The 24,126-nt window shown below is 45.7% G+C and overlaps 1 protein-coding gene across 3 annotated transcripts; it reads left to right on the top strand.

Moving 5' to 3' along the window:
- The first annotated feature begins 2,569 nt into the window (after positions 1-2,569).
- Positions 2,570-23,792, top strand: LOC144141742 (15-hydroxyprostaglandin dehydrogenase [NAD(+)]-like). Of its 3 annotated transcripts, XM_077673252.1 has the most exons (9): positions 2,580-2,657; positions 3,148-3,244; positions 4,399-4,536; positions 7,601-7,724; positions 10,160-10,266; positions 15,033-15,129; positions 19,466-19,542; positions 20,497-20,648; positions 23,610-23,792. In XM_077673252.1, the coding sequence occupies exons 3-9, from the start codon at positions 4,441-4,443 to the stop codon at positions 23,713-23,715; spliced, it is 759 nt and encodes a 252-aa protein (XP_077529378.1). In that variant the 5' UTR covers positions 2,580-2,657; positions 3,148-3,244; positions 4,399-4,440; the 3' UTR covers positions 23,716-23,792. The 3 variants fall into 3 exon arrangements, with proteins under 3 accessions (XP_077529377.1, XP_077529378.1, XP_077529379.1); XM_077673251.1 differs by lacking the exon at positions 3,148-3,244 and having other exon boundaries at positions 2,570-2,657; XM_077673253.1 differs by lacking the exon at positions 3,148-3,244 and having other exon boundaries at positions 2,598-2,657; positions 4,439-4,536.
- The last annotated feature ends 334 nt before the right edge of the window (positions 23,793-24,126 follow it).

Genomic DNA, 24,126 nt, shown 5'->3' with positions numbered 1-24,126 from the left:
CGCAAGCGCGAGCCTACACCGCTTGCATTTTACTTTCCAGATTGTGTTTATTTATTTATTTATTTATTTATTTATTTATTTATTTATTTATTTATTTATTTATTTATTTATTTATTTATTTATTTATTTATTTATTTATTTTTTTTTATTTATTTATTTATTTATTTATTTATTTATTTATTTATTTATTTGTTTAGTTAGTTAGTTAGTTAGTTAGTTAGTTAGTTAGTTATTTATCATACTACCCACGGCGCCTTTTCAAGCCATTCCAGTGGCGGGAGAAAGTAGAAATTCATACAAAAATACAAGCAGAACAGAAATACCACTTAAAGCACAATGACAAGCCAAAACCCGGCATGTTCAACGAAGATACACTACAAAGAACACGAAAATACATCGTTAGACATAATTGTCACAAAATTTCTGGGTAACTTATTTCATTCACTAATAGTTTTGGGGAAAAAAAGAATGCTTAAACAATTCGGTTGTACAACTTATTTCTTTTGTTTTACCGGAGAGATCTGTCCATAGTGAAACGTAGTCTGAACTCATTAAAACACAACTTTTGTCTATCCCGGTTTTGTTATGAAATATATTGTGAAAAACCTTAAGTCTGAGTACTCTCCTACGATGCTGAAGCGAATCCCAACTTGGGCTGCGCTTAGCTGTAGATACACTGAAATTGTTTGAGTAATCTTTAAGAATAAAACGAGTAGCCAAGTTTTGAACTCTTTCTAGTTTCTCGATATCAGATTTGAAACGTGGATCCCATACCGTACAAGCAAACTCGAGTATGGGGCGAACATTGGCCTTGTACAGCAACTCTTTAGTCTTCACTGGAAAACGTTTCGCGTTGCGACGTAGGAAGCCCAAAACACGACAAGCTTTCGCACACACATAATTTACATTATGGCACCAAGACAGGTCCGAGGTAAAATACACACAAAGATATTTATGTTCGAACGTTTGGTTAAGACATATATCATTAATGGTACAGGAATAAACATGAGGCGTTTTCTTTCTCGTGAAGCACATGTACACAGATTTCTGTAGGTTTATATCTCCATTCCCCAAGTTTTACACCAATCAAATAGCCTGTTCAGATCATGTTGAAGCGCGGTGCAGTCGCCGGAGTGATTACTAATTCTATATATTACACAGTCGTCTGCAAACAATCGTATTGTAGGAGAAATACCGTTACAAATATCATCCATCAAAATTAAAAATAATAGTGGGCCCAAAACAGAACCCTGCGGTACTCCCGAACCTACATCAACATCTCCAGACTGCTGACCATTTACGACAACACGCTGTTTCTGGCAGTTCAAATACTCTTGTATTAAACGAACATCTTGCTGCTGTACATCTTGTTTCCGACAGCTTTCATAGTCTAATTTGCTTGGACTCCCAGCACGTGCAAAAAGCCTTTGTTCGGAATTCTTCCTCAGTTCAGTACGCGTGATTCGGCACACCCTAAAGCATGAAAATTTTCTTAGTGCTAGAAAAAGGAGTAGGAGGGCAGTGTTGTTTATTCACCCATTTCATCATGAGCGTATCACAAAGCAATAAATTCAACACTTGCCACAATATTACAAAGGAAGAAATTGTACTCGTATAGTAAGTACAAATGTTCGCATTCTGTGACGAAGGAAAACCGCGCGCAGTGGAGGACAAACACCGCTAAAAATTCACAATAGCGGTTGCGTTTGTGAATTAAGTTTCTTCACCTACAGCTACACGTAGTTTTTCTTCCTAATGCGTGTTATCTTTGACAGCGATTTTACATACCCCCTTTAGGCACACCCATTCTTCCAAGCAGGAGGAGGAGCAAAGCGACCGGAAAGGCCGAGAGGTTATCCTGGCTTAGAACTCAAATCGCGTCTCGACACTGTGTAAGGGGTGTGAAGGGGGTAAAAGAGAGGGCAGGGGAAAAAGAGGGGATAGGAGCCAATACAGCGGACTTTCTCCATCCTTGCCTCCAGAACCAAGACCCTCTACTCGAGCGCCGTCTTCCGTGTGGGCTGTCACGATCACAGTTTGCTTTACTTTCCAGACTGCGCTAGAGAGTAGCCTTTACGATAGCCTGCTCCTTCCTCATCGGGATGACCAGTCGTGCCCACTGCGTCGCCTGTGAGGTTGAAGGGACCATCGGAGGTGTGATTTGTTGTTTCCGCCAGTTTTCAGCGGAAAAATGTGTTTTGGCCGCCGAGCTCAGCCGATTGGACAATCAACCATTCACACTAGAAACTATTCCACGACATCAACCCCTACAATCGACTTCGCAAAAGGCAACAAACGCCCTTTCACCTTCCATGAACGACACAGGCGTAGCTGAAAATCTATGGTACCCATAGACGGACTAATGTGTGTGCGCGCCCGTTTTTCTAAGCTTATATGAAACGCACTGCACCACCGAAGCTATCAATTACCCTGACTTCCGGCGGCGAACAGCTGCGGTGATACAACGTATCGAGTGTCATGACCCGTGCCTCGGCAGGTGTAGATCTGTTTGAGCTGGAACGGATGCGGGGAAGCTCACAGGTGCGTTTCAAAAAAAACCGCGAGAAGTGCATTGGTATTATATAGGCTGTTGTGAACAGCCAACGTGGAACGTTCCGCCTACTGCAAGACTTTGAGCTTACTGCGATAGTGCTTGGGTGAGTGAGGCACCTGTACTACACTGTTCAAACTCCGGCCAAAGTCCGAAAAGCTTGCATCTTTTGTTGGCCTTGTTATCACGTCCTGCAAAACGCACACCAGGAAAAGGTTGCTCCTGAAGCGAATTCCGCGTTTCTTCAAAAGTAAACTATGTATCTGTGCGTGCTGCAAATTACCTTTCAAACGCACCTCGTTCCGCTTTACCAAAGCGGCTGAAAGAGACACAGTGCGGTATTCGCCCCTGAGTCCAATTCATTTGTGCCGTTCGAAGTAGCTTTAAACGGACTCGGCCCACTTCCGATAAACGATTTAACTGCTTCCTTCACGTGCGGTTTGATTAATTTATTGTAAGGTTTAACGCGCCGACGCAACGCAGGCGAGAAGGCACGCCATAGTGGAGGGGTCCGGATTAATTTTGACCTCCTGGGGATCTTTAACGTGTGCCGAAATCTCGTAAACACGTGCGTTTTTGTATTTCGCTTCCATCAGGAAAGCGCCCGCCGAGGCCAGGAATCGATCCGGCGTCCTCGTGCTCAGCAGCACAGCGCCTTAGTCACTGAGCCACCACGGCGGGTCTTCCTCCACGGTGATTTACTTGATTTGCTTTGAGCCAGCCGACACGCCTTTGGTTTATTTATGCTTTGCTTGTCTGGCTTAATTTTTAAATTGGCTGTAGAATGAGTTTATCGGTGAAATGGAAGGGAGGTGGCCCAACAGCCGCTATACCGCGGTAATGACGCAAATTCAGGGGTCGAGAAACGCTAAAACCGGAAAACCCAGCAAAATATTTTGAGAAATTGTAGATGTAATCTGGAGGGCGTAGAGCAGCAATTTCTGGCTGAGGTAATTTTTGGGCCTCTTGTCTAAGCACTCAAAGTGTTGATTGGCTACGTTCTGCAAACATTTAGGGTTTGAAAAAAAAAAGTGCGCTCCAATCCACTCTGTGAAGGTGGTTGGAAAGTGAAGCAGTAACCGACGCCCAGCACGATGACCGATGCGATTTGACTTAAATTCACACACGTAGCTCTACAATGAATGAAACCGGAGTCAAGTGAGATACACTTAAGGACACGCTTTACTACTTCAAAGAGGTATTCTTTGCTAACGTTAAACCAATGGTCGTTGGTTGAGTTGTGTTGGTGAAGCACATCAGTGTAAGCTCTTTTTTTATAAAACAAAGTAACCTCAAAATCGGTGTTACAGGATCTCACTTTTCCTCCCCCTTTGCCGCAGTCGGAGGCGACGAGATTGGCGGCAGAGACGCGGAAGTGAGATGGCATGTGTGGTATATGCTTCCTTTGTTTTCAGTAACTCTTGCGCATGCGCAAGGTGCGAACACGGCCGCTACACTTGCCGTGTAGCTTGAGCGCACAGCTGCGCGAGAGGTAGCGTGACGCTCTCAAAGGCATTCGCCAAGAAAGCAGGGGGTAAATCCGCATCTGGGCTCGGTGGGTGCACCTTCTGTTACACTCGACTCCGCATGGGCTCGTAGCTGAATCGGTGAGACAATGGCCTCTCGCTAGAGTTATTTATTCGTCCCAGCTTCGATTATTGGCGGTACCAATTACTTCTTTTATTTTTTTCGCGGCCGTTTTCTGTTAACAACAACGGTCGCAAAAAAAAAACCTTGGAGGTAAAGAAATGTTTGAAAACGTGTTGCAGGGGCCTTGTAAGAAATGAACTGTTACTTTATTTTTTGAATAACAGTGTGCCCGCACTTGCTGTGTCCCCGACTTGAAGGAGACACGAATAAGTGTGGGCACTCAACCATTGCGTGCAGCAATGGCGGACCTCAAAGGTAAAGTCGCCTTAGTAACTGGAGCTGGCGCTGGTCTGGGAAGAGACATCGTGCAAGTGCTGCTGGATAACGGATGCTTGGTAAGTCTGTTTATTCTACGTCTAAATTGAATCAATACTGCAAGGACACTTACGCACCCCTATTGGTCAGTAAAGCGAAAGCGTTAGTCCGCAGTCGCCCAATGTAACCCCTCATTAAGGTCATCACAATTTTATGGTTGCGCATTTTTCTTTTCTTCATTTCTATCATACAGAGTGTCTTGTCCGATTCCACCTGGTATGGTAATATCTATAGTTAACCTTACACAACCGTAATTCTGTGGCTGACGACATGACAAGCTCCACGTCACTCAGTGTGCGTCAAACTTCGGATACCGGTAGAGAGCGTTAGAGTTTGAAACATAACGTTGTCCTTAACGTCACGCTGGCCCATATCCCTGCGTTCACAGTTATCGAGCGTCATCTGTGGCAGCAGCGGCCTACTATATCAGGTTTTAGCAGATGCCGCTTGATGGCGCTGCTAGCGTCAGGACGCGACATCGCATTCGCATTCCCAACAGGGACAGTTAGCGGGAACATACTTTACCGTTGGCCTAGTTGGGACTTTCGTTAGGAGCATGCTCCAATCATTCATACTGTGGAACTCTGTGCTACGCAAGCGCGGTAAAAAATTCACACGCACAGGCGCTTGTTCTTGTATATTGTTACTTGTCACAGTTTGTGCAGCGCAACGTATCCCAATGAATCAAATTCGACAAGCAACGCGGAAACTTGAGCGAGTTAGTGATGCATGTTGAACCACAGCGCAAGCGAAAAGACACAGGACGATCGCAAGAGGGCACTGGCGCTTCGTGTGCCCTCTTGCTATCGTCCTGGGTCTCTTCGTTTGCGCTGTGGTTCAACAAATTCGACTAATCCGGCAAGCTACGATACTCACGTTAGCCTCAATTTACAGTCCACTGCAGTTAATACGATGTCCACTTTAACCGCAAAAAAAAACTTTCAATTAACCAAAACCACAGGAACAGCACTGTTGTTAGTCCGCAACTCGTCCCCCTTTTCGCCTTTGTTCAGAATACCCGGCTGTTGTTGCCAATTCCAGCGTACAACACGGGCTGCCCTGAGAGTTGTCAGTGTTATCGCTAAAATCGACGCATGACGGGTCCCCCACGCATACTGCTCACACAGCACTGTGCGCAACACATAAGTTTGAGGCCTGATAAGATAGGGCTGTGTACGCTGGTGCTAGTGTCATCTCAGTTGCCACTTTTGTGACGGTGCGCTGTCTTATTCGTGATGGCGCCGACATAGCGCAGAGAACGCCGGGGTTTTGGCGCTTAAAATTCGGAATTTTATCGAAAGTTATGATTATTATTTTGCCGCTTTGATTAAATATAATTTTCAGTTTAAAGACATGATAGATTTGAGCAGAATTGGTTTTCTCTTCCAAATATTAAGCGATATCTTCTATTAGAATTCCTGTACAATGGCGGTAGCCGATGTCAGTTATAATTCACCGAAAATTCCAATTAGGCAACATCGAGTTATCGAGATTCGACTGTATCTCTAAACGTACGTCTCCACGTCTAAGGGCACAACATATTCACCAAATATACATTTTCTCAGCTAAAGTAATCGAGCTCTGGTGGCGTAGGGGATTCATGTTCGTATCGCATTAAGACGCAAATTCCCATTAAGACGCAAATTTAAGCAAATCTTTTTGAACGCATATAATTTCCTTCTTTTCTCTTTCAGCCGTCAGAAACTTGGTGAACCGTCATCGGGAATGCCCGCTTTATGTGTCCCGCGTGAAGTGATGATTTCGTATTCACACTTTTATATTGCATAAGTTGTGCCACTCTCAGCAAACATAATTCATTCCAGCTGTGTCTGGGGCATTTATACTGCTTTAGATGAGATCCTCTAGCTCCTATGCGCTTGTATTAGAAAAGGACGCTTGCTATATATGTTGATTCTGTCTCTGAAGTAAAAGGCTGGTGACGCAGAACAAGAGGTGTCTATTCCTCTGACCATTATTTGCTCTACCGGTGTTAGGGACGCTGTAAATTGATTTACGCCCGTTTTCTAGATAACTAACACCCTCACACGCTAGCAAAAATAACAAAAAACACCCCTTTAAAAGGTTTTATGAACGAAAAACACCTTGTTAGATGTTTTTTTTTGCTACAGTGCGAGGGTATTAAGTATACTATACAGCCATTGAAACAGTGTTTTACTCGGCTTTTTCCTAGGGTGTAAGGGTGTTTAGAAAATAATTTTACGGTTAACGTGCGTACTTATTCAAAGGTATTCGAACAAGCAACCACGCGCTTCTTTTTCGAGACATGAATCCCTACGTTAGGCTCAGCTGGGCATTTTCCGTAGAAAAAACGGGATATCTTTCACAGTCTTTTCTAATACTCTATTTTGTTCGTATTCTGTCGCTCAGGCTCTTCTTAATCACGCATATCCTTTTTTGCTATTGTCAGTTCTAAGCAAGACATCCTGTTTTGTCTCTGTGACAGCGCTTTTTATGTATTTTCAATGTCAGATATTTCGAGTAGTACTAGTGTGGTGAAGACTTGGCACTACGAAGAATTGAGATCCATGACGACTCGATTTAATATCTTCGGAGAAATCAAATGTAGAAAATATATTGGGACGATCTTATGAGATGACTATAGCGGGGTTATAGCGATAGCGATGACGTTTTCGTAGGGTAAAAATATATTGTTGCTTCGAGGTAGCACCTTTCCTTCATTCTGCGTCTCAATTCTGCTCATTCCCTTATTTCGTCCATTATGATATACGTTTTCTATTGTCTGTCCTTCTTGTCGGCATATCTTTCAATATAAGGTCTTTCAATGTTACAAATTGTATTTTTATATTATGTTCGTGTTTGCATCACTACGAGATACCTCCAAAGGTGAAGAAACCTTTTGCAACGTCATCATATTATAAGTTTAGACGGAACACTTTATCGATTGACATCAGTAACTGCCTACCTGCGTAACTACGGAACAAACATAATTTAGCAGAGCCCAAAAGAGCAAAACAGAATACATAATTCTCTGCTTACTTTGCTTAATAAAAAATACTTCCTTTCTCAGGTCAAAAACAAAAACTGCTGTGATTTACTTTCTAGGTCTCTTTATTAGACATCAATTCCAAACTCGGTGAGAAAACTACTGCAGAGCTGCAAGAAAAGCATGGTCCATCCTGCTGCCGCTTCTTCAAATGCGACGTCACAAATGATGCCCAACTGGAGGGTATGGGTTACAGAAATATGTTTGAGCAATGGCGTTCGTTCGCAATGTACTTTAAAGGCTCACAGTGGCTTTCCATTCCCAACAACAATAGAACTTTCAGAGCAGTTGGGTTTGTTTATTGATTGATTGATTGATTGATTGATTGATTGATTGATTGATTGATTGATTGATTGATTGATTGATTGATTGATTGATTGATTGATTGATTGATTGATCACAGCTTGTTTTATCACAGATTATGATGTATGCCAGTATCCAGAAACTGATAACTTGTTACTAACGCATATTCGCACAGCCTCGTTGAAAAGTTTTAGCCCACGCCAGACGCATTTGCGCCACCCGAAATTATGACCCAGAGTTTAACTTTCATATTTATTGGCAGTAAGACATAAGGCATTTTCGCTGTTTCTGGTATAAGACGTTTCACTTTCAGTGGAGTAGTATGCTTTTCTGCTGCATTCTCGGTGTCCTGTTAAAACTAGGCGTAGCCTAGAAACCTGGCAAAGACTGCTCGTATGTATCATGCGTATGGCAACAGCAACTTTCTCAGTCTTAGTAATCGCTCCCTCACTAATCAAGGGATGAACCGTTATTTATTAAAGGAGTACTGACACAAAATTTCAAAGCTGAGATAACCACATAAACAGCTGTCTTTGTATATGGAGGTATCTCCCAGGAAGTCTCAACCGTAACCGTTCAGTGTAACATGTTTTAAATCAATATTAGTATTTGCACGCACCAGAAAGCTCAAAATTGATGCCCATTGGACATCGGCATCAGCATGGGGCGATGAGCGCCTTGCCCTAGAACTGTCGAGATCAGGGGTCCCGCGACGTAGCCAACGCGCTGCCAGCTGCTGCCCCGTACTACTTCGCATTTTCCGTCACGTCACAGTCTTAGATATGACGTAATGCTGTCTAGGCGCGTGCGACCACAACCTGTCTGGATGGCGGCAAGCATGTATTCGGACCAGCCAAGGTGCGACGAAAACAGTGAGGTGATAAGGACCCTCCTGTCATGCCGGCCTCCTGGGTGTTCTTTTGGTCTAAACCGAACCTTACGAGCATTACCGTGGCGTTCAATATTTACTTACCCGGCGATCAGCCATATAATGTGGCCTTTTATGATTAGTGAGCGGGTAAACATCAATAGCAGCACAAAAAATATACCACAAAAATTTCGTGTCGGTACTCATTAGGAGTGGGATGACGAATCTACCACCCACGAGCGAATGCTTCGTAGTGTAACTTTTATGGCCGCTCCTTGATCTTGCGAAGAGCATGATGCTGGGGGTGATGACGGTTAGGGTAGCTAGGAGCACAGTGGGCCAAAACAAAAATAAGTACTTCAGAAATTGTGCGGTGATCTTGTTGGAATACAAGCAAATTGGTTTAAAACCCGAATTGTGTGGCTGATGTATAGGGCCATGTTGTAACAATGCATGGTATTGCAAAATTTGTGTAAAAATCGCGTGTCTGTAGGAAATATAAAAAACACGCTTAACAGAAAGCATGGGATCGTCGGATAAAAATACTTAATGTGGAGGGGAAAATTTTGCCTCTAAAGTTTAGGTTTTTGGAAGTGTTTGCATTGTGTTGTGTCGAGTGGGTTGCAAAGACCAAATTAATATGTGTATTACAACTAGGTGCTCGCACCCGCTACACAGGGTCTCGAAGAAACAGTGAGCGGGTGCGAGTGGGTAGCATGTGTTTGGCCCATCCATAACCCGGATAACGCCCCTTCAAAGAAAATTTTTTGCGTGCCTCTTATCTATCTGCATTGATGTAGTTTTATAGTGTGCAGTTTGTTGTCTGTTCGTATGTCCAATGCTTTCTGCTACCGTTCGCTGGGTCTGCATCGTAAGAGAGCAGAGGAAAGGAAGCAAACACTATCCTACACGTCATATGACGCATTGAGTAAAACAACAGCCTATTCTCGGTCCTGATGAGTGCGACCATATTCTCACTTGTACGCACTGTCAATGCAAGCGGTCAGCTCTGTCCATGAGCACTGACCTCCTCCTGAAACGAGACAATAAAACATGTCATCAATAAATGACAGGAGTGGACAGAATATTGGGAAGAAGCACGAGCATGTTTCCAAACGCTTTAAATGGTAGCAACTTCTTTGAAACGCAAGGTACTGAATTTTTTCGATACTGTGTAGCTGCGCCGGAACTGCAGTTTTGCTTTGTGGTCAAGGTCGCGTACACTGCAGCCGTGTTGGGGGAAAGGCGCAATGCAAGAGGTCAACTTTCGTATGTCATTGGAGTGCAAGAGAAAGCAGGTGATTGAACCAGGAAAAGGTGTCCCATACATTGTCTTAGGGTGCGACTAAGCGAAAACAGTGTAAACCTAAACTCTGCATTTTACTCCAGCTTACCCGGTAACCAGGTTGTTGGTTTTTCGGGAAATTCATCCCAATCTTCATTCCAGAGTGCTTCAAAGCCACACTATCTGCCTTTGGACAGCTGGATATCGTAGTGAACAATGCTGGCCTCGCGACGCATCGGGATTTCAGAAAGCTTTTCAACGTAAACGCGGTAAGTTTGGCTCCGTGCGTATGCTTTAACAGGGCCATTTTTACTGCGAAACCACGGAATGACCCCTCTAGGGGAAGGGCCGACGTTTCCCTTCTGCAGCAGGGAAATGGCTCCTAAACATCCAGTAAGTTACGGCGCGTAGTACATGGGTGTAAATTGGGCAACGCTCACGAAAACTTCACATAACCCATTGATCAGAAAAGCAGGCATGGTGCAGTTGCAGCAGAAAGCGGGCTTTTAGGCTTCCTTTTCGCTCCAACAAGCTCCATACCACGCTTTGCGCAGGCTGCTTTGCTTGGCAGTCCCAACGGTGCCGCTACGAGGTCTAATCATCTACGTTGTCAGTTTCAGAAACCTTCACAGCAGCGAAGGGATGTTGTACACTCCATTACAGCCCGGGAACACCGCAAAAACCTTCGAAATTGTCACTCTAAGCGCAGAAGTGAAAACGGCGTTCGAAGCTTTTCAACTAAATATTAATGCTTTCGCATTATCACTCATCGAAAGTGGTTAGCTGTCTTCAGAAGTCTTTTATTAGGCACCATCTTACCGAATACCCTGTTCTGTCTGTGTCGCTATTTGGTAATTCATTCCTTCCTTCCACCGCTTGGGGCAGGGTTTACGTTTTATTTTCAATCTACAAACCAACAATGTAGCACGGCATTAGGCTCCTGTTTTCTTGCGAAGATTGAGTAAATGAGGCACAAAAATATAAAATAAATGTCGCTAGCGGTACCCGACGAGTTACCGCCGTTTTATACCCAATCTTAAAATAAAGCAATCTGCCAAATGGCAAGTGGAATTTTGACCTCCCAAACGTGGAGATAAAATGAAGGGGGAAGCTAGTCAACGACCCACAGCAGGGAGTACAGGCTCCGGAAGACCACCGTGATCTCGCATAGCGCGTAGAGGAAAGAGTTTGGCAGGAGGGAAAGGGCAAATGGACAAAGGAATTGGTTATGGGACGTGGGAAGAGAATAGGGCAGCGGTTTCTTGGTCTGATCTAAGATGTCTGACTACTTAACAGGCCTGAGCTCCCACCTCAGATAGGGCATCATACAGTGCCAGTTCACACATTTTGCGCCCCCTCCATCGGCGTTACACTCACCCCAAGGTGTGCTTGCGAAGCACCGGCTGTCAGAAAGAGAAAACACCTATCAGGGGGTGCCACAATAGCAATGTCCTCTGCTGGGTTAAACCTTTTCCATTCCTTCGTAGTATATTTTTAGCAGCAGAGCTCCTTAAACCCATGATTGCACCGCTCATGAAGAGAAAAAAATAGCAAGAAAATACGGAGTGCACATAAGCGTGCCTCTTGTGAGGAGAGCCTAGCATCGCCCCGGTTTTTGCGTTCTCTTCCCTTCGCCGGTTCACGCCGAGTTCGCGAAGCCGGTAGCCGCGGGTTCTAGCGCGTGGTAACGTGGCCCACTCTGGGAGAGATGTGGAAGACTGCGGAAAAAAGATCCGGGCATCTTAGTGATGTAGAACTTTCAGTGGCAAGTTAGGGAATAAATGTGAAGGGCAAGAGTCGGGTGTCCGACGAAGTGGTGAGGGGCGGCCATCTCGGCTGTTTCTTCAGCGTTGCACCACTTACGGAAGCTGCGCCAATTCTCTTATTGCTGTCTCGCATTCTGCTTGAAGGACGCAAATTTACGGTTTGATACTTGACATTCCTTCTCTTTATTTTTTAAAGCGTTGACTGCATGTTGCAAGAAATGGACATTTTCCACTAAGCGATTGAAGCATACTAAAGCATTTATTGTGGATATTAAAAAAAACGCTGAATTTTTAGGTCCTGACCATTGCAGTCGGTCACGCTTTCGTTTAAATGTACCCAGGACCGAATTAATATCATCCTGCTCTTTTTGTTTTTTTCTCGTGCCCGTATAAACGAAATCATAGCGCTCAGGTTCAGTTAATTTTGAATGATGCCACTAAGAATACTTTCTAACATAGATTCTGCATCAAAACCCACGCATGCGGCAAAGGCGGCGACGCCGAATAATGTGCTGTGTGTTCCGGTAGATAGAGATACTGCTGAGAAGATGCCCTTTCTAACAAAAACGTTACTTGACTAGGTTGCCGAACGCGAACACCTGGCCGATGTCCACAAAACACCTAACCCTCAAATCCATTTGGCTTTGACGCCTTCCTTAGGGCGTGCATGAGAAAAAAAAATACATCGAAACACGCGTGCATCATACATACCCCCCAATCAAGCTAGCCTTCAGTTATTTCTTAGGCAGTCTCGCACCACTACGGATATTGATGCTGCAAAAGACAGCTGCTGCAAGCCTAACATCGCGTGTCTAATCTTACTAATGCCATCGATAGGAAACCCTTAGACGAACCTATCTAAACAACACACTCTCGCGGCCTCATCTCTTAAACAACCAAGACAGAAAATACCAGTTCAGTTCTTTAAAATTGGTGTTTTTTCCGGATAACCATACCAATTTTATCGCCAACTTCAAAAAAATGTGGTCGATCTCTCTTTCGTTGGAATTGGTAAAACACGAAGGTGAAAGGTTTTTTCACAGCAGCAGTTGAATGTTGAAGGAGTCTTCTTCATGGGCGAAGGGTTCGCGAGCGTGACCCCGGCGGACGAAGGGACGCCGACACGCAAGAAACAGAAAAATAACAGGTTTATTCTGGGACAACAAAACCAAAAAGGACATGCTCAGAAACAGCAGCTTGAAAGATATAAAGGCCATGGAAACAACGCGACAGCGGAGGGTGTCTCAATTCACGCGCGCCCCCTGTACACGAAGGCGCTGGCATCGAGGCGCCAACTGTCGGCGCTCATTCTATCATGATGCGCTAAGTCACTTCACCCCTCCTAGATGGCAGCACCATCTGAATGAGTCATAGGGAAGGATATGAGTCGTGTTCGTAGAGCTGTTTACGTCAGTTTTCGTAGTGCTGTTGGCAGAGTGCCTCGTACCTCACCTGCCATGTACAATCTTTGTCAAAATTTTGTGGGCCGCAGCGACCGTGGCCGGAGCAGGCGCGCAGCCGAGCAGGGGCGCTGCACTTGCCACTGCCGGCTGGTTACGCGGCTAAAGAGAGTGAGGGGAGCTTTCTCGCTCCCTTTCGCGTAGCGCGATAAGTGCAGCGAGGCCGGTTTCTCAGAGCAGGCATTCAGCGCAGGCACTTTGCGCAGCTCTTGTCGCTCCAGACACACTACAAAAGCAAGAGCAAAAGTTCCCCTCGCTCTCTTTAGCCGCGCAACCAGCCAACAGCGGCAAGCGCAGCGCCCCTGCTCGGCCGCGCGCTTGCTCCGGCCTCCCGTTGCGGCGAGAGGCGAGAGAGTTCGTGGGCTCGAATCCGGCCTCCATTGCGTCAATTGCACATTTTCTGGAGGCGTCGGGTCCCTGAGGGATATGACGTCAGTGATATCACCGTATACCCCGGAATAAACCACTTTCTTGGCAAAATAATGGAGATATTAAGGAACATAGATGAAACAGTGGCGACTCTGAAGACTCATTAGGCACTTTGCGGCGACTTCCATGTGACGTCAGAGAATTTTGTTTGTGCGATTGGCTGCCGCCTCCAGGAGCCACCGCCAGGTAACACGACGGGGAGATTGAAGAGGGGCCCTTGTTTCCATTTTATGGTATGACTTGAAGCTAACGCGCCTGAACACACTAATAATTTTTTTTTAACGATTGCCCTTATTACGTCTCTCCTGCTACCCATGTTATCTCACTGTAGCACGAACATCCATTTTTCGCTATTTATTGCGTTTTTTTTTAGTTTCAAAATGTATTTTGTGGCTGCAATGCAGCTGAGCAAGCTGCAAAGTCAAATTCTTTCAAATTGAACACAGTTTTATTTTATCTTCATGGCTCCTTTAAAAATATGTCTCTGTGTTCTCTGAACATTTGCCCGCCTCCGCTGATAGAACTTCTTCGGGCTTAACGGCCAGGAGTCTCAACACAAGTTATGCGTCGCCGCACTCAGCAACGTCTACCGGCTAATTTTAACGACACCGCAAATGGCACATAACTATGCTGAAATCTCAACGTACCTTCTGTGATCGTCGGCTAACCTTTCTAGACGGACACTAAACTGAGCCGTAAACTTCCCCTCAGCACCTTAGCAGACGTAAGTATAGGATAATATGTAGTTCGGGTTCTTGGAACGATGTAAAAATATTTTTTGCGCGAAATTTAAACGGTGTTTGCCATCGCACAACCTTCCATTCTTCTAGTAGGCCTCGACTATAACGAGAGGTCGGGGACTCCACAACGCTAAGTATAGCAGGTTGCTGTCATGTTAAAAACTGTAAAAGTGCTTCTTGGAAAAAACTAATGTCGATGAGAACAATACAATTCCTAATCATGCAAATTTTCAAGCCTGACACAGTGCGAATATGCAATGAAAAAGTATGAAACCATCACAGTAGTTGATTCAAAAGGTCCATGGGGTTTTGTTATCTCAGGGTTATCATTGATGCACTAAAGCTGTCAGCATTCGCCTAATAGTTACGCAGTTAAACACTTTGGTCAAAAAGCACAATGCCTTTGATTAGTTAAATTTAGTGCTTCCCTTTGAGGAAACGTACTGCTGCGGTGAATGTGATAGCACTACAAGGCGGTCTAGCGTGAGCTGTATGCCGGTTTGTGCTTGCGTAATTAGTTTTCACTGTTTATCACTTTTTTGAGGAAAAAACAGTGCACAGTGTAGATCTGCTCAGTATTTTAATTGCGTTTGGAGTTATGTTAATGCTTTTAACAGCATCTATCTCTAATGTCCAATAGGTGGCTGTCTACTCGGGCATCCTACTGGCCTTCAAGTACATGAGTCGAGAGAACGGCTACAGCGGCGGGCACGTAATCAACGTGGCATCGATGTCAAGTGAACCATATTTCTATACTTTTCCTCTACGTATAAACAAAAGAATATTTGTTTGTTAAACTCTCTGCAATAGAGGAACGTAGTTCTCTGAGGGTACGCTTAAGTATCGTTGCATCGGAATGCGGAGCGAAATCAATGAATGAACGTTTTAGTAATCATAGACACTAGCTGCGCCTTCACGTTACCTTTTGTTTTTATTTACTTCAACGAACAGCTCATCATTCGGTGGACGTATTTTTTTAAGTAAACGGGGTATGCAGTTCACAAGCTATAAAACGTGGCGTTGGAAGAGTGTGGTATCTTATAAGGCCCCCTGATTTCATTTTGTGCTAGATTATGCAGACTTTCTGGGTCATATGGTGATGGTTCGAAGACGGTTTTAGAAAGGCATTCGGATTACTTAATAAGCTCGTCCCCGCCCTGCTGGCGGAGGATATATGAATGTTTGCGAGAGCTCGCCTCACAACAAGACGACCCAGCATTACTTTTTTGTTTGTCACGTGCTGATTCAAGAATATAGTTTTGTATTGTCCATCGTGCTTCTTCAGTAAAATGTTCGCTAAATTATGCAACATTGGCTGGTCCAGGGTATCTGGGGTATATTTGCAAGCATAACTGGCGAGTGGTCAGGTATGAGTGCTCCACTACAGTAAATAGGCGTAGCATGATCATCTGAAGAAACGCTGCTACGAAGACACTGTTCGTAAATTTCAGAACATTGGAAAGGCAATCAGCTCGATGCATATGCCGGTTTCGCGACGCCGACCTTGTGCTTATCTAGACCGAGTGTACCTAACTTACATCGCGTGAGAAACGTTTACACTCTCGTAAAAATACCATATTTGCGAACAGGGTCACTGCTTCTCATAAATATGTATTCCCCACGCATACAAACGGTAAACCTCAGTCGTGCACGCGCAGCAAAGGCAGTGGCGACAGTGGTGAGTGGGCAACAGTCTCCCCCGGCTGCTTTGGAAACGGGCCGCTAGGGGGATTCCAGTGGCGCCCTACAGGCAGTGCTCGAGGCGTATAATTGGCACTTAGTATTAGAACTTAGTATTCAGTAGTCAGAATTGAGTACTTTGAGATCACAAAAAAAAAAACAGACGAAAAATTGGCGCCGATAGTGGTGCAAGGCCGGAAAAACAGCAGAGTTGGCTGCTCCACCGAGCCTATTCTTGGTTCGGCTAAGTTTATGCATGGTCATGCTTGGAGAGTCGGCCACATTTTCTGCACGGTTATAATTTGAGGCCCGGCCAATTTTTCTCCCTGGTTATGCGTCGAGACTTGGTCAAGTTATCTGCGTGAGGTCGTCATTAGCTTTCCGAACAGCAGTAACTACTTGGTCATTAACGTATGTACAATGTACGGGTAAATCCTGAATTTCTGCAGCTCGCTGACTTTTGTCCGCCAGTTCACTGGCGCGTTTCGGAATTTGGACCGAAGTCCTCACACTCGTTCTTGAGTAGCGGCGGGGTGGCTTCCGCGCCGCACTTCCTCTTTTTTAGCGTAAGCTACAGTGGCCGAGGTTGAGCAGTTTCGCGTTGACCTTGAAGGGCCGTGCTGCGCAAGCGCGAGGAGCATTGCATTGCATTGGATTAAATTGGATTTGGATTGGATTGGATTAGATCGGGTCGTTTTGGATTGCATTGAAAATCCCACCCAATTGAAGTACGGGTGTGTAGAGAATTGGGTGTGCGCATTCCTGGGTCTGCGCATTCCAGAAGAGTGACGTCATAACTGCGGCAGAGACACTGGCGCCGGCGCGTGCCCAGCTGTGCGCTTCCGCTGCGCAGTAGCCAAGTCTGACGCAGCGCCGGATCCGCTTTATAGCCGTTTCGCGTGGCTGCTGGAGAGCCGTGCTGCGCATGCGCGTGGAGAAGCGACTGGACTGGACTGGACTGGACTGGACTGGACTGGACTGTACTGGACTGGACTGGACTGGACCGGACTGGATTGGACTGGACTGGACTGGATTGAATTGGGCTGGATTGAATTGCTGAACCTTAGCTCACGCTACGTATATCCTGGCATAGCCGAGCTGAGCCATTACTAATTTTTTTTCGGGAGGGACGGTCATCTGTCGCTCCATCCCTCCCTTCGTCGGGAACCCAGCTGTTGCACATCAAAGATTTCCGAACTTGCCTCTGAAACACTGAGCACGAATAAGACACGAGGCAAAACGAGGCTTCCTAGCCCGGCCAGATAATGTCACAAGCGCTCGTCATAGGGTAAGCTAGCGGCATTTGCCGCGGTTCAAGGAACTGCGCGGCAGCCACGATCGGCATTTCACTTTGCATCCACGGAATGAAATGCGGCCACTGTCTTTTCGTCCGTCAGGAGCCGCTACCCTCTCCTTTGCTATTTCAGCTACGAAGCTTTGCAGTTACCCTTGTTTTTCACGGTAACATTATCTAGTCGCTCACCCACGCTTGCCGCAATGGGCCGTTTCGCCTCCCTATATATTCTTGCTCCGTGCTCTGGAAGTTCTCCGTGACTGGCAGGCCCGGGTAGATTTGTCCGCAGGCTTTCACATCTCTCCCAAAGTGGACCACGTTATCACGCACTAGAACTAGCGGCTACCGGTTTTGGAGACTCGGCGTCTGTAGAGCAGGCTTTTCTCTGCTTGCCACTCGATGCGCGAATGCACCTCAACTGGAGAGGAGACGAGCACGCGAGGGATCATGGCACGAAAGCTGGGCAGTGTGTTCTCGAACGTCGCGAGGTGCCAGCGCGCGCGATGACTTCATAGCTACGTGAGGCTTGGCTGCGGCTACACAGGTGTGCGAAAGAAGTACCGGGTGCCTCGCACTGAAGGAGTTGCTTTTCTTGGTATTTTTTGCTAACTGCAATGTACCAAGCGGAAGATTAAGGGAGCCATGAAGAGAAAACACAAGTTTGGTTCATTCAGAAGATTGCATCGTTAGAATCATACTGACACCACTTTTAAAGTAAACTTCGCTCAAATAAGCTGTGTAATTAAGAAAAAAAGGAATGGCCATGCGACCCACTACCTCATTTCCCGCACCAGAACCTATGTCGTACCAGCCAGCTCTGCGGTCGGCGGATGCCGGCAAAAGCAAACGCAAATTAGGCAGAGCTTATAAGCTTGCCGAATGAGCTATTTGCGCTTACATTTAGGGCGCATTCTTTTCCAAGCAATAACAATCGTGGGACGAACCGTGGAACTCGCGAAAGCACACGTAAGCATAGAAGTATCGATGCGTACTGCTGCTGGTACTGCGGGCACTATGCTTGGTTGGATACACAGAGCTGCGGGGCTTTGGGGTTGTCTCAGGCGACACTGGCCGATTGACGCTAGCGACGGTGTCTTACGTTACCATATTTGTCAAGCGAGCACTATGTTTGACGAAACGAGTATTTTCTCTCTGAACAAAAAGAAATCCGATTTAAATAGGGTCAAAAACAAACCAAAGGCAGAAAACGGCTTGCCACGGTATGATGGTGCCTTCTATGTTGACTAACAGTAAACAAAGCTCCGCAATCGGCAGCAGAGCGGGCGGTCCTCTGATGTCATTCAAGACAAGGAAAACGCACTATTCAGCAGTAAAATCAACATGTTAACTTAAATTGACTTAGTTCTCAGTGAATAAAGCATCGTTTTTATCCGGACAAGCGCAGGGGCCACTTTAGAACACGAAATCTTTCGAATAAAATAAACTTGTGATTTGTCTTCATGTCCCCTTTAAACAGCTCCACTGTTAGAAACTACTGTTACACGCCCATCATTTAACGTGTAAGCTTGGCCACAAGATTTTTCAGGCTTTCTTGGTCTGAGCATTCTTTTCACGGTTGATTGACGTCACTTGGCCTACATCGCGGCTATCAGCCGGTTTTCTTTAGTTGAAGATATAAGCGTGCTCAATAGCCACTTAATGAAACACCGCAAAAAAGCAAACCAGGAACTTGAAGGTGTGGTTATTATACGCTCCACATTTACGATTTGCCTGTATCTATGCTGTTCTGTAGAGTAATGTAGTAGGTAGCAAACTTCGTAGAATTGTTGCATTACAGCGTCCACATTTTTAGCGCTTTTTTTAAACACAAGAAATAGGGAAATCACTGCTAGGTGCTTCAGCAACAGGCGCTTGAACAAGAGGAAATCATCTAGCTTCCATCACACGTCCATACGAGGCGGTTGACTGGCATTGTGAAAGCACTCGATATTAATACCATTCACCGCCGTACACCCCCCTCCCCACCTCCGTTCTTTCCTTACACTCTCCCCCTCCCAATGCTGAGTGATTAGTCGTAACGCTTCCTAAGGATGGCCTATCTTTTCATTCATTAACTTTTGCTTGAATCTTTGTTTCAGTCGTGCATCCCTTGCCCTGTGCACCAGACTACACGGCCTCAAAGTGCGCTGTTTTTGGCATGACAAGATGCTTTGGGGTAACGGCTTTCCTCATTATGAACTAGAGTACATTTAGGATCTATCATTTTGCACCCAAATTTCTTTGGGTTACTAAGGAAACCACTACATGCTGAGTGTGTAAACGTCGCTGTATTGTGTGGCAATGCAAACGAAGCACAAAATAAACAACGCAGCAACAGCAGTTGCTGCACACTCAAACTCTTTCTGCTGTTGTAAAATATCTGGAAACTCGCCTTTAGGTACCAGGGTCATAGGCACCTGCAATCACCATTCATTATTTGAAAACATACGTCATTATAAAAGTAATTTCAGAGGTAAATGTAGTGGCATATGCAAGTATACAGAGAGTTCGAGCTTTCAAATGCAAGCATGAAATGCAACGCATGAACGGCAAGACGATGAGGTCATTTTCTAGCGAGATTAGTCGAACCGCTTAGTCTCTTTCTCCCCTAGAAAATCGCGTGGCGCTGAACAGATTCGTTTTCGCATACGCGCCATAACTAATCAGTAAATAGGACATTTTATAGACAGCGGGAATAAAACCAGCCATGTGGAGAACTGGAACGTGCCTCAAAGAAGCACTGAGATATATATTGCGCTCTCACTGATTCTAAAACCCCGTCAAAGATGCAAAATATACATTTTTTCGAGCTTACCTAATAAAACACCACACACACCTTCGCGGGCCAGATCAGTCGTGGAACAAGCATGTCTCCCAACTTATTCCTATAGGCAAAGGTTGTCGTAGTGAGGGAGTTGATCAGCATAGGGGGAGGCAATAACTCTTTGTTGAGCCAAGTGGTATTTGGACGGGGGTGTGGTCTGCCTGCCTTGTGTAGGACACGAAAGAGTTTGATACCAGATACGGATCACAGCGTGGTACGCGGCGAAGATCGCACAAAAACCTATTTGTTATTCAAATTACTTTCCTACACTACTAGATGCAATGAACAGATTTTCCTCTGTTTTAGACCGACCTATATTATAACCGAAGTGGAGTCCGCGTCAACTGCCTGTGTCCCGGAGCTATGAAAACACAGCTCTTCTATGATCTCCTGGATAACCTCAGAGCATCGGACAAAACCGCGGAACTTGTTGAACAATACGACAAAGAGACTATAACGTGAGTACCCAGAAAATTCAGTGTCAAACAGTACAAATGGTGTTAACTATCCCAGTACTTTCTTTCGCGCAAATTTCTGCCAGCGTTGCTGACAAGCTGGCATAAAAATGTTTGAAGAAAAAAACATTCCAAAATTATTTCAGCCGTTCCGTGCAAATATATTTCAAATAACTGTACCTTCTTTTATTGGTATATGAGCCCGAATTTCCTTTATAACAAACATAAAAGGTCACTGCAGGCGTGGCCCTTTGGGTGGTCTGTACACCCAGGGTGGACGTCGTAGGGTAGAACAATTCGGCGGCGGTAACCCTCCGCGTTTGAGTCCTTGGTGGCCGTTTGGGAGGCAGTGAGGTGGTCTCACAATCATGGGTGCTGTTCATATTCATGGGTTGTTGGGTGTTATGTCAGCCATGGACCTTTAATAGAGGGCGATTGGGGCCTGTTGACAGTTGGAGCATGCGGGTGAAGGTGTCAGGGTAAATTTGGGCTATTTTTTTTTATTTCCAAAGTTTTCCGCGTTGCTCGTTGACGTTACGTTTGTAGGTCATTATTTTTTGGCGAATGAAACAACGGGACGAAAAAGGCACACTAGACATAAAAAACACTTCCTGCTTCCGGTGCTGCAAGTTGTCAGACATTTATTCACAAAGGAGGAGGCTCTGGGCCATGTGTAAAAAGGCAGGATGTAGCGTGAGTTCATGTTGTTGAGGTCTCAGTTATCGGCCTTGAGAGTGGTGTAAGTCAGCGATTCAACGTAAAAGTACAAGTTCTTACACGACTCGTAAAAATGCACATTAAAATACAAGATAATGAAATATGGCGGTTACAAACAACAAGAAGGAAGGACGGAGTACGCAGTTCTATACAGCTTAATTGTCAGGACATCAATATGGGCTAGTTCGGAGAGACGGTATCGAAACAATATTATATGGCGCACGGCACACCGGGGCAACGGGACATAATAGGCACACTGGAGAGGTAAAGTTACGCAGCAGGTTGAATCTCGATGGCGTCGACGGACAGTGGTGTGGAGCAGATGCCGCTTTAATTGTTCCCTTTATCATGCATATGACGGTGATAGTGCGCGATGTTGCTCCAGCTACTACGTGGAGATTATCTAGGTGAGCAGTGCGATTAGTGGATCCCGTTGCTCTTTATTTTATACCACAAATCTTATTGGGTGCCCACTCCTGTGGGTTCGCATCGTCCGTCGGCGTCGGGCTCATCGTAACCGAGCGAACGGAGAGAAAATGCCTAGGAGGAAAATATGCTGGAAGCGTTTGGGGAAGGGAGGAATGCCGAAGCCCAGTTAGACATGAGCGGTGCCGGTGACGCACTGCGGGATAACGCCGCAGTAGCGCGCGCCGTCGTTGGTTCGCTGATGACGTTATCCCTTCCAGAGACGCAGCAACTGTGCGCCGTGTCCAAAAAGACTACAGGTGGCGCTCCGCACAAGTTCTGCATTAAGGAGCATCGTAATCGCCAGCCAATATTTTGTGCCCCTTAAGGGTGACATGGGCTTCATCTTCATGGCGCGCCAAGTGATTGGTTTGGGAGTAACCTCTCACTAAGCTCTAAACGTGAGACGGATTGTATGTAGGCTGATAGTCCACTTTCCTCCTTCGTGTGGGCGGTAGGTGTCGAGGATGTGATGAACCTCTAAGCTACTGATAACATGTTGGTACGCTCGGCAGGTGTCTTGAGACCGGTTCACGATACAACAAAGGTCAAAATTACTGAGTGATAGCCAGAACAATAGCCACATGTCCTCAATTCTTGGTTGCCTGTTTTACTATAGTGTTGAGTAGAGCTGTACCTTGACGGTTGTCTTCACGAATGAATGCTACGGGTACCACTTCAGCGGCGCTTATAACGGCTGCATCAGTGTATGCTACTCTGTTGAAAGTAATGTGCAGAAGAATCTTGCTGAATACTTTGGCACGTGTTAAATCCCCTGACATGGATGTCCATCGGGTGCACGGGGGATATTGTCTAAATGCTTCTCGACATGGATGTGAGGGGGTAGCGGTCGCTTGCGATGGCCCTTCCTGTGGGTGCTTTTCGCAGTCTGACCGTGGCTTGAATTGTGGGCCTCAAGCGATTGTGCGATGTCGTTTTGGGCGCAAATGTCAAGTGAGTCTCCGCTTGCCTGACAAGGCGGAAAGATGAGGCGTGTTTGGAGCTTTCTAGGTCCTATTGTTTATTTGCGCTTTTTCTGCTTTTAGTAGATTTGTGTAGGGAGCCACGCAGACGCCGTGATTTATGTAGGGATCCGGTGCGTAAACTAGTATTTACAGGGCAATGACCGAGATTTAGTAAAAACTTTTAATACTGTCCTTAGATAAAGCCAGCGCGAACTCAGACAAAGACGAAGGAAGTGCAACACAAGGACAGCCGCTGCACATCCTTCGTCTTTGTCTGAGTTCGCGCTGGTTTTATCCAACAATGTCTTTCCAACTAGCCCAGCTTTCAATCCTCGTCCAGTTTTAATACTGGTCTAATTAACACAAAAATAGCTCCAGCTTTTGGCTCGTAGAAGCCATCATGTCAGCTCTCGAACACCGCGGTTCTCTCCGGCGCTTGACAGCTGTCTCAGGACAAAGGGTTGGCCGTAGCGGCTGGTTTCAACGGAGAGGGATGGCAAGGGAAAGGGTCTAGCGTACGTGGCTCGACGCAGGTGGCAATGGCACGATGTCTGTGCGGCATATGTGACCTCATTGTACACACGCATAGTGGGGCAGACACGAGCTCTCCCCTACACGACAATAAAGAAGTGTTCTCGCGACGTGGCCGCCAGCGGCACAACTAATGGCGGTAGTGTGGTTCCAGCCACCGAGATCTGGCCAAGCACCCCTGGTTGACATGTAGCTGCAGGAAAAAAGAAAGAAGCAGTCATTCGTAGCCAGCATCATCAACGCTCTCGTCATCACCGGAAGCTAAGCACTCATTGTTTTGTTTCAGGACACGAGATGCGGCCCAAGGAGTCCTGAAGTTGATCAACGACCAACGCAACGGTTCCGCTCTCACGATGATGACAGCAACTGACGTCTCTTATTACGAGCCGTGAGACAGCCTTTCTCTGGTGCTATTTCGAATTTGGTAGAAAATGTCTATTTCACCCCGACAAAGTTACAAGCAAAAATAAAGGCCATATACAGTTGTTAACCACACCTTGCTGAATTTTCTCTTCCAGTAATGACTTTCCTTCGCAGTGAACTCCGTACTCCAGGCAAGTACCTGGCCAGAAAGTTTGGTCGCCTCGCTCAGCCAACAAGCCGTTTCTCAAACTTGCACGTCCTCTCCACAACTGGTCAACACGACAAACATTTTTGAGACACACACAGCGCTTAATACACCTGTAAGCCATTTGCCATATTCAGCCAACTCTACGTCACGTCTTTACAGTGGCTAACCCGACTACATAAGGCTATCATCTAGTATGCTTTAAAAGGGTTCTTCAGCACTTACCACTGAATAC

The sequence above is a fragment of the Haemaphysalis longicornis genome, unplaced genomic scaffold (assembly GCF_048455015.1).
Source record: "Haemaphysalis longicornis isolate Haplotype H1 unplaced genomic scaffold, Haemaphysalis longicornis Haplotype H1 scaffold_6, whole genome shotgun sequence".
In the NCBI taxonomy this organism is placed as follows: Eukaryota; Metazoa; Arthropoda; class Arachnida; order Ixodida; family Ixodidae; genus Haemaphysalis; species Haemaphysalis longicornis.
Note: the sequence above shows the minus strand (reverse complement) of the source record. Positions and strands in the feature narration are given on the sequence as shown.